This window comes from Watersipora subatra, chromosome 5 (genome assembly GCF_963576615.1).
Source record: "Watersipora subatra chromosome 5, tzWatSuba1.1, whole genome shotgun sequence".
NCBI lineage: Eukaryota > Metazoa > Bryozoa > Gymnolaemata > Cheilostomatida > Watersiporidae > Watersipora > Watersipora subatra.
In genome coordinates this window covers 35060013-35071255 of record NC_088712.1, presented here as the reverse complement: position 1 = coordinate 35071255, position 11243 = coordinate 35060013, and the positions used below count along the sequence as shown (strand labels likewise).

General features: G+C 35.4%; 1 protein-coding gene across 1 annotated transcript; it reads right to left on the bottom strand.

The window, feature by feature from the left end:
- Positions 1-297: 297 nt before the first annotated feature.
- LOC137396935 (calmodulin) lies at positions 298-10600 on the bottom strand. Its single transcript, XM_068083226.1, has 4 exons — positions 10504-10600; positions 7212-7386; positions 3160-3402; positions 298-843 (listed from the first exon to the last, which is right to left on the bottom strand). The coding sequence occupies exons 1-4, from the start codon at positions 10504-10506 to the stop codon at positions 815-817; spliced, it is 450 nt and encodes a 149-aa protein (XP_067939327.1). The 5' UTR covers positions 10507-10600; the 3' UTR covers positions 298-814.
- Positions 10601-11243: the final 643 nt, after the last annotated feature.

The following is an 11243-nucleotide window of genomic DNA, read 5'->3' as shown; positions in this document are numbered from 1 at the left end:
GTGTTATGGTTAGGTGCGACAACCACAACATTGCCAAACATGATGCTGTGTTAGTTGTTTGGGCTGTTAATCTTTAACCCACAGGGATTAGTAGACATGCATACACCAAAACAAATGGAGGGGCTCCTAGTTAAGCGGAAAGGGGGTGTAGATACAGATAGATACCAACAACCAGCTTCAAACAGGATGACAGTGACAGAGGTTAACAGGAAAAGGACGAACATTGAAACAACAAAATAGCCATAACTTTTTCTTCAACCAGACTGTCGTAAATCTTGCCAGAAATGAAGACCACTATCATATAAGCGCTAATTTATTTTGTTGATATTTAGTGAATATTAATAAACCATTTGACCATCTTTTCAACAGGGTGAGGAATTCAAAAATATACAATATCTAGTGAATCTTACTAAAATAATTGTGGCAGCTATTCAAAAATCACCATCCGATAAACACTAACCGAGAAAATAGAATGAAACGACAAATTACAAGTATGAAATTTAAATATTAATAAACACAGATAATGTCAAGTTTGAAATATAAAATAATGATGGTTGCTAGCTTTATTTGAAAATAAACATGACATATCCAACAATAAATGCTCTATGGCCACAGAGATGACAAATCGATGAAGCTACCAGGTGGTGGTAAGTAGCTGCTATAGCATAGGAATGCGTTATGTAAGTTCGCACAACTGCAAGTACGAGCAGAGCCTATACAAGGTTGGAGAGAGAACCGGTCGGCAGACCTAACTATTGCAGTGAGTGAATTGTAGTTCGAGCACACAGCCAACAGGGGGTTATTACCGGTATAACTATTTGGACATCATCATAGACACAAACTCTGCAAATCAAACAAACATTACAACTCCATGAGGTGACGAGGTGACATGTAAATGAGACAATTGTAAGACCTAGATAGAAAAGGAACAACAAATAAGATGTGCTCAACAAGGAAAAAGAACGATGAACAGTAATGTGAATTTAGATTGGAACCTTTTTCAACTAGATGAACAGGCGTGATGATGAAGACACAACTTTTACAAAATTCCACACATTTTGCAATGAGAAGGGAAATTTGTCCTTTTGGTCAAATAGAAACTCCAAAAGGAATAGTCGTTGAATGGCAGAAGGGCAAGTACAGTAATACTTCAACTTACGAGTGCTCCAACGTACGAGAAACTTAAGATACGAGCCAGCTTTCTAGCAAGTTTTAGCACTAACATACGAGCCATGTTTGAGATACGAGCACTTGAGTGAGTTGCCAAGTATGCCGGAGGTGTTTTATTAGAACAGCATCACTCTGTATTTTTCAACTGCTCAGGTTATACTGTTGTACCGTGTTTTTTTGTGCACGATTTTCTGTGCAGAATTATGTGAATTAAAAGTACTGTGCGTAGACCGAAAGTTTGCCAGTAAAATGAAAGATAATACAAAGAAAAAGCAAATGATAACAGTCGATATTAAACGGAAAAGTATTGGAAAATATGCGAAATGTGTATGCGTGATTCAGATAGCTCGGCAATATGACAGAAATACATTCATAATTATCAAACAGAAGGATTATATTCAGGGCATTTAGTTCGCAAAAGGACTAGCCATAGTTTCTAAACGGTGCAGCGATCTTCACGACCGCTGATGGCATTGGACAAACAATTGGCCGGTGACAGCGTAACTGAAACGATGCAATGTGAAAAGGCCGGCGCTATCTATCCAAACTGTTTAATAGACATTCGGACAAGTTGGCTAGTGATCGTGTGTTAACCATTTGTGACGACACCTGTGTTCGTCCTAATCGCAACATGTTGCAAGGGCGACAAAGGCAAACGTCCTTAGATAGGTTTATCTTAAAACGGCCGGCTAGTCGTGAAAGCGAAAAAAAGGAAAGATTTCTCGCTAACCAGTGAGAAATTTCAAACAATGAACGCCGAAGAAATTTTAATTACGTTTAGTTGAAAATGAAAGTTTGCTTTTAGGTTTGCTTCTAAGTTTGTCTTTTAACACTTTGATAAAATCTAAATTTATCAAAGTCAACTGTTGTAACGAAGGATAACTTATATCTCCCTCCCTGGCAAATGCGAGTGTTAACTGCTATTGTATGTATTTAATTTTACATTTTAATTAATCACAATTCCTTGCATTATTTTTTATTTGTTGCTTTTTGAAAGCATGTAGTACGTAAGGACAATAGCCAACATGTTCTTTCTGTTACAACATCTTGTTTTGAGTGTTTTATTTGCCTTTTTTTAGAGTATGGAAACCAATCAATATATATTTAATTGTTCTATATATAAATTAATTGCACCAACATGCGAGTAAATTGACATACGAGCTCAGTCTCGGAACGCATTAAGCTCGTAAGTTGAAGTATGACTGTAGATTAACAAGTTTTTCACGCGAGAGTTAGTGCACAACTATTACTAGAGCGAAAGTCACACGCAAACAGTGATATTAAAAGATACACACTTCTAATAATGCAATTACATTTAATTAACAAATGTTTTATTTCAGTGGTCAATGGTAAACTAACCACTTTTTTCTAACAGTTGAAAATTATATTCAAGATAAACCTCGAGTTCTACTGAGAATGCAATGTTAAAATTCAAATGGTCAGTGCAGATTGCAAGCTGATTGAGTAATATAGACAAAGCTGATCAGTAATGAAACCATTTATGGTCGCACTTCTAATTATTTGAGCTTTAGAGAATGTAATCGCTCCGTAAAATCATGATCTACATCGCTTGAAAGGAAATGTTTGCTTTGATTTGCAAGGTCACTGCGCTGCGTAATTTTGAATAAGCTATAGCAGTACAAATAAAACCTTTTGTACTTGACTTATAGAAAGAACGTGACTGGTTGAAAACCCAGCATATCAACCAATTAGCACAAAAATCAGTAGATTCTAGTTAGAAGGCGACGTGATTGTTCAACAACTAACAATAAATAAAATTGTCATTACGCGGTGGGTAGGAAATCTCATTTAGCTCTACCAACTGATCTGCAAGGATTCTGTGTCATCAAAAGGCAATAATGACGTTAAGATAACTTGATTGAAAATGCATCAACGAAGACAGTGCGGTGAGAGTGCGAACAGCTTTGCTATAATACTAAATCATGTTATTTGCCATAACTAATTATTAAATGCTTACAACCGACTCACCCTCATAGTTGACCTGACCATCTCCATCGATGTCTGCCTCTCGAATCATTTCATCCACCTCCTCATCAGTCAGTTTCTCACCCAAGTTGGTCATGACGTGCCTCAACTCTGCAGCTGATATAAAGCCATTGCCATCCTTGTCAAACACTCTAAATGCCTCTTTAATCTCCTCCTCGCTGTCTGTATCCTTCATTTTGCGTGCCATCATGGTTAAAAACTCCGGAAAGTCTATGGTTCCATTTCCTAAAATCCAAAATACAAATCATGTATCGACACACATCGGAGAGATCTGATGACAGCTGCCTCAACATATTGTTATACTACATGTACAATATATAGAAGCAATGCCGACCCCAGACAGAAGTTAACTCATCTATAATATGATAATCCAGGCTACATAATCCATATTAAGCATAAATACAATGTATTTACAAATTGAACTGAGTTATATATGCAAGATGTTCAACAGACAGGAAGCCCACAAAAACAGTTTTCAATATAACCTAAGAAAATAACCTAAGATGTAGGTCACTGTAAGTATTTAACATTTGAACTAGATTGCAAATATATTTCAAATGTTAAACACTAAATTTCTCCTTGCAGTCTAAAAGGTTACAATACGAAACACAAAACAACATAATTCTAATCCTACTACGCATTTTATACAAGATGTGTCAATGTATCGGCAATGCATTGTTAAAACTATTACATTGCTAAAACTAACATGTCGCTGTATTTCCGTTGACACATCTGTGATCCGTTGAAATAGTTCATTACAACCGCGATACAATTTTATTCATGGAAGTTGTGTTCAAGATCAGCTTTTGAATGCCGATGACAACTGGGCTTTACACCAACTTTATGTGGACAATAATATTCTCACTTGTAACAATAGGAAAACAATTAGTATAAATAGGAACAGCTTACGAGAATGGCAAATAGTTGATTTGTAATTAACTATGTTCAAACCCCTTTTTGTTACTTTAATTAGTCAAGAGTTAGAAGTTTTTAAATATGGTTGGTTTCATCGCACTAGTTTTATGAGCAAAATATAGCGTTACAAATAGCTGCGCAAACGCTATTACAAATCGTCGATTATATATGTTAAATTACAAATATCCTGACGCTACCTCAAACCAGCAAAGACTTCATGGTCTTAACATGACTGAAGCCAACTGTCATTTGTAAATTTATTTCTCAACACAACACATCGTTTGGTGGCAGCAGTGTGTAGCCATATTAAATATCTGCACTAGGTGTGTGCGTTTGTAGCCATGCCTTTAGACCACTGCCTTCACGTAGCTTTAGTAGTGTCTACAGGCTGGTAAGATGAGGTATAGAAATCTATGAAGCCCTTCATGTCAGATACCATTGACAATTTCTCATTAGCCACAAAGCACTTCATTAGCTACAATTTTCACAACGATACTACCAATCAATACCCTCTCATCCGAGGTGCAACAATCAACTTCGGCAGCCATAATTGTCACGACATTGAACTGTTGCCCATGAAGAATGGTTGAAACAACCCTAATCAAGTAAAAGCGATATCTCTGACACTAAATCTTATTCCAAAGGCAGTGTCATTAATCGCTGCTTGTTAGGGGACAGTTCTCGTGAACAACTGCAAAAACTACCAACTTGATACCTATCGCTGGTGAAACAGTAAAACATTCCAATCAGATTGAAGAGATTATCTTGGTCATTTAAAATACAACAAATTCATCGAAGGCTCATTGGACGCACCAAGATGCAATGCAAAATCCTGCGTTTCATATTGATTGGTTGACTATTTTCAGCAGCGGCTAAGACGAGCAAAAATATCACAAGCAGGTCGATCATTTCAAGCCCAAAATGCATTCACACTAGCTTAGCGGTACCGAAAATTTATGCAAGCATGAACATGGATATAACCTCAACAGATGTTTACATAGTCACAATCAATAAAAACAAACTAAAACATTTATGGAACAGTTTATAATCCTTTATAAAATAGTAGGTTGGTTAACTGACATTAGAATATCAGTTGGCCATCAAGTTTCACTCAGTCACAGACCAAGTTTCAGCATGAGCTACAGGATATCGAGAAGATTTGGTAACGGACGAAAATATAACATGTTAATTTCTATCGTAAGATAGCATCCGATGACTATCGGAGACATGGACGATTGGGGACTCTGCAAACCAAACTTGAGCTTTACAGACAGAAGCCGACAAACAGGATCAATAAGGCTAATGGAGCAATTTTAATGCTTCAGAACGTAACCTCAATGCTAATCAGCCAGGACGCATAGCAAATCTAACTTAATTTAACTCACTAATAACCTTGCTACTGACACAATATACAGTCAAACCTCTAAACGAAGTTAATCTGTTTGGAGAATGTAAAGTTGTATGTAAAGTTCAATGTAACACGAGTAAAAAAGAATAGCTCAAATTAGCTACTGCGTCGAACAAAATGAATATTGACCAGATGCAACATCATACCTTCATCCCCTGAGAATTATAGTCTGAACAGCGATGGTGACTCGAGTCAATAGACAAGCAAACATTACTATCAGTATCAATGCTATACTTAGCATGCTCCATAGATATACAGTCAAACATGGATAACTCGAACTTCACGGGACCGAGCGAAAGTATTCGAATTATCAGAGCGTTCAAGTTATCAGAGCACTGTCACAAGTCCATGTATTTACTTATTTATTAGTAGATACATGTACATATACAAACTATAATATAAATCAAAAGCACAAATGGCTCGTTTCAAATTAAATGCTTCTAATGTAAAGTTTAAAACGTTTTTATCAACAAGTATAGAGATTTTTCTATCACTTGAGATTGGTTTGTTGTTTGAGGTGATGTTATTGCCAGGACGTTTTTAAAATTGGCATTGGCAAAACTTGATCATTGCTGAAATGCTCAAAAGAAAAGACATCTTTTTCTTTTGAGCGTTTTACCCACGATCAATTTTGCCGATTTTTTTTTAAGTTTATGCAAAAATTACCTTACTTTACCTGGAATTCATTAAGAGCAACACTCCGAGGCTGTTCAATTAAAAGTTTTACGAGGTTTTACGGTACACTGTATATCACTCACGCTTTTTGAATGGATACTTATTGAATGTACACACGTATTCTGTGTTTAGGTCAAACGATGAATAGTTTTTTTTAGCTAAGACAACGTATACGTTAAATTACAACAATTTTTAAGACGTTTTAAACATTCAACATTCCGACGTTGATTCAACACGGAATCAATGTCGGAAAACTATTCATCACGGGTTAGCCGGGTCACGCACTCAAGGATTTTCGCCACGCGCATACAAAACAAAAACAACATGCTGTTTTTGTTTTGTATGTGCGTGGCGAAAATCCTTGCGCGCGTGACCCGGCTAGCCCGTGCTATTCATCGTATAGCAGTATAAATCAAATTTTACCAAACCTTTAGAAAAGTCGTTGACAAAAATATTTTGCCGATGGTGGTAATAACGACGTTTATGAATTACGAAAAGATGAGGTTTACCTCTATGGCTTTGAATAAAGTGATTTTCTAAAGCGATAACAACCGTTTCGGTAGCCGTTGGGCAAAAAAACAGTTCGAATTAACAGTGTTGAGTTCGAGTTATCTATAGCAATTTATCATTACGTGGGAACGGACCAAAGAAACCGTTCGAATTAACCATGTGTTCGAGCTATCCGTGGGCGAGTTATCCATGTTTGACTGTATATAGGTTTATATATCTATGGCATGCTCAAACGACAACAACCTCGAAGTAGAACTCATGAAATTAACAAAGCGCTATCTAGCAGGAATGAATAGCGCACAACTCCCATCTAGTTGGAGCCCATCTTGAATTTAATGAACGACAGAATGTCTATTGGACAGCATTTACTATGATCCAAACTACTAAAATAATGGACACAAATCAAACAGGCATTTAGTTCGGTATACAACAACAAATAAAATAAGTAAGTTTTCTGGCAGCAGAATACCGCTGCAAACAACCGTCAGAGAAAGAGGCATGGTTGTAATACTTAAAGCGGTCTTACCATCAGCGTCAACTTCATTTATCATATCTTGAAGCTCTGCCTCTGTTGGATTTTGTCCAAGAGATCTCATGACTGTTCCCAGTTCTTTGGTTGTGATGGTGCCATCTCCGTCTTTGTCAAAAAGGGAGAAAGCCTCTTTAAACTCAGCAATTTGTTCCTCGGTCAATTGATCTGCCTAAAAAGTCAAAAAGCCATCTTTTGCAACACCATTAAATCAGGTCTTCAACAGGAAGTGACCATTATAGTACAACATCAAATTGTGTTATTATATGTTGAGTAACAATACTTTGAGACACATATTTTGCAAAATAGCCTTCATATATTTGAAGATTACATCTATATTAAAATATTAGACTTTATTTGATAAGACTGATGGCTACACTCTGCAACAAAATATGTCGTTTGTGCATTTCTTTATGCATCATCAACATGACTAGTCAAATCACAGCTATTTGTAAAATGGCGGGGGAAATGTACATGAACTTTGTGGCCAGTTACAAGAGAATTGATATTTCAAATGACCAAAAATTCGGTGAATCTACATAAGACTACTTAACAACATTGTCTTTGTTTTACCTCAACATAGCCTATCAAAACCCTTAGACGAAGAATGGAAAAACCTTGAACATAGCCAAAATAGATGACTCTAATAAGAGACATTATGTCAGTAATGATGGTGATAAGCATTAAGACTGTACCAGCTCTAAATGCATCTGAAACCACAGTCTGTAATAAGGAGTGTTGATTCTTAACCAGACCTTGATATAAGGAAGTGCAGCCAAACATGCTATTTGAAACCTTTAATAGATGTAACCGGGCAGCACAAAAAAGCAGAGACTAGACAAGGCAGTATTACAAAATCTTATGAAGGAGATTTGAACAAATGTTTACAAAAATGACAGAAAATTTGACAAAAATTGTTACAGAAAACTAATTTTAAGAAAAGTAGTTTTCTTTTAGAAAAAAGTCATATTCGTCAAGTATGCTTGGTTCTGAGCAGAAGTGCAGATGAACATATCAGATCAAACATATGTAATGTCCTCATGTTTTGGTAGTCAATTATCCACTGAACATGTGACAATAAAAGAAACTTGAAAGTCGGCTAATATACAAGAATTTTGACATTAATAACATAGCCATACTTGCAGTCACTCCAAAATTCAGCTTTAGAGTTGTTTTTCTGTTTGATCTTTTCATCCCACATTGCTAAAATGCTGTCCAATACAAACTTTCCTTACTAACAAATACATTTAACATATGTATGTCTATGCACCATTATGTGTGCATAAAAAAAATTTGTTTAACTATCGTTTCTCAATTACTTTCAGTGCGGCTAAAACTGAGATGCGGTATGCGCCATTTTTGAAATAATTAGATGTGTTTGATACAAAAATGAAACTAAAAATATGATAAAACTTTGACGGTTTCAGAACTATATAATAGTGCTAATAATGTTACACAACAGTCCTGAATAGAGTTCAAAGAAGAAATGCGTCAGCAAAAATAGGTACAAATACAACGCACCAATCATTATGTAAACTATATGAATTGCTTTTGTGATGAATATCAGACTACTTAAAAAAGGTTGTCCAAATTCCATGAAAGTGAATGATGGGTGCATTAAAAATGTGATGAACAGTGCTCGATACCTAGTTAGCCGAGTATATAGTCAGCTTCCTAACTATATGTTATAGCGTGTGAATTAGTTATACGAATGCCTGCCGACTAATTAGATTATTTCTCGTAAAAAAACTCATTAAAATGCTTTCTATGCAATAGCCATTTTTACTGAATGCTGAGAGTTTGCTAACATCACACCAGTTGCAATGCTATGATAATGTATTAGTCACATTATTTTCTTTTGTTTAAAGAGTTTTCCAAACTTGGACAAAATAGTCTACCTTGTCACAAAAGCAGATGAATATAAGTATGTATGATTGCATTATATCATACCTTATTGATTGATGCACGCCGCCACATTGGTAAAAGTTAGATGAAAAACCCTTCATTAACTATGATACTGTAGACAATTGTTTTTGGCAAGTTTTCGAATAGTAAACACTAATGGTAACATAAAAAATACTAGCTATCTAAAAACACATGTTATACTAGCATGGGAATAAAATTAACTGATCAAACACTATCATTCCGTTCTCTAACAAACATCAATTTGAGATATAGAAATACATGTAATAATTAAGTCAATAATGCAATTATTTATTAGATATATTTGGCTCAATAATGAAAAAAGTCTGTAGATATCTTTGCAAAATACGCTTGGCATAACTTAGTTATTCGTAACATTTCTTTGGCACAAAAATATTGTAAGTAATTTGGCGTGATAAAATCATTAGTAGCTGTGCGTAAGCCTGATGATTAATTGCGACATGGGTCTTATTATAATAAGATACTGGGTAAAAGGAAATAAGTATGTTAAATGGTTACGCGAATAAAATACCAAGGGCGGTAGATCGCTTTGATAATAATTTATCTGTTGGTTTTTCATATTTTGTATTCAAATCTTAACGATGTTATTAACTGCTTGACCCTTTTACACCATGAAGACTGTATCACATTTGGAGAGGTGCCAACTATTCTGTTTTTGATGTAGCCTTTCAAAATGAAACTAACTACCGTTTGCTAAACTGTTGTTGCGAACAGGTTAGGCTACTTCCTCTTCCAACGAAATGTCATAAGCATTAAGTCATAAGCACGCGATCCTTATTCAGTGGACAAAGTGAATCCAAATCAAGCAATCTAAAATAACTGTCGATAATTTTTCAGAAACAAATGGCCAACATGCAACGACCAACAAGGCTGACTATCTACGTATTTTCTGCAAACCGATGTTAAGAACCGAACCAATATAGTAGACGGTTGTTTCTTCATGTAAAAGAAAGAAAATGAATAGCTGATTTAGTTTGCTTGATAACTCTGAACATGTATTGCGTCATAATTGAAATGTGCGTTTGCCTTGTGATTGATTTTCAAAAAAATAACGCCTAATTTATATGTAAATTACGTAATAGAAATTGAGTAATGCAGATATTATATCAACAAACAAAAGCTTATCTAAATTCATCATATTATCCATGTTTAGTTGTAAACTAAATTAAGTTTTGCGGCCGATAAGTAACGCATTGACGGTAGTAAATTGACATCCAATAAATCCATTCAACGCTATAAACTGCAAATACGCACAAAAAACCATGCAACATTCAGAAAACCAACTAGACATATTCCAGACCACTATGCCCAAACATTACAAAACCGATGTCAAGAACCTGCTTACCATTTTTAAGGATTTGCTGTTTTACGGAGCTAGCGATCAAGAGGTGAGCGGTACGAGCTTCAAAATGGGTTGGACGGTTATTTCCTGTTAGCGTAAAACTTATGGAATGTAGTTCCTTCGCGTACAGCTTTTAATTGAAATTAATTTTATTGAATAATTGCATTATTATGTAATGATGCAGCATTCATTGTTTAGTTTAAATAGTTGACTTATTTTTTTTGCTATTGTAATAGTGTTAAGTAAACGTTTTATTAAAATAGTTTAAGACTTTGTTTTAACGCGCAAGATGACAAAAAACCACGTTTGCTTTGTCGTTGCTAAGTAACAGTAATAACCGCATGATTTGTCACTGAATTGTACTTCATTGGTCGATCGCACTCCGCATTGCGACGGTGTTCATTGTCAAGAATAATGGATGTTGTTGCTTCAAGCTTGTTGTACGTGTGGGCAACTATTATGCAAGAAATATGAGGCGAACAGTTTGATCCGCACCAATTACCGCTTAGTAATGCTTTGAGTAAATACTCGTCAAATTGTATTACCTATGAAAAATATTAGAAGGATGGCTTTATCAAACTTGAAACCCGTATGTTCTATCCACCCTCCTAAAATGTAGCCCGCTGTGCATTTAAATTTATTCCCTTATTGCAAGCATTTTGAGTTGAGATGATTAAAAAACTGCCAGTTTATTTGTAATCCATACAGTTTTTATACTTCAAACGAAATATGATGATCGCTAC

Coding starts and splice junctions, on each gene's coding strand:
- LOC137396935 (XM_068083226.1), bottom strand. Junction 3,403..7,211: donor AAATGAAGTTGACGCTGATG/GTAAGACCGCTT, acceptor TTTGGATTTTAG/GAAATGGAACCATAGACTTT. Junction 844..3,159: donor TGGTCAGGTCAACTATGAGG/GTGAGTCGGTTG, acceptor TTTGATTTGCAG/AGTTTGTGTCTATGATGATG.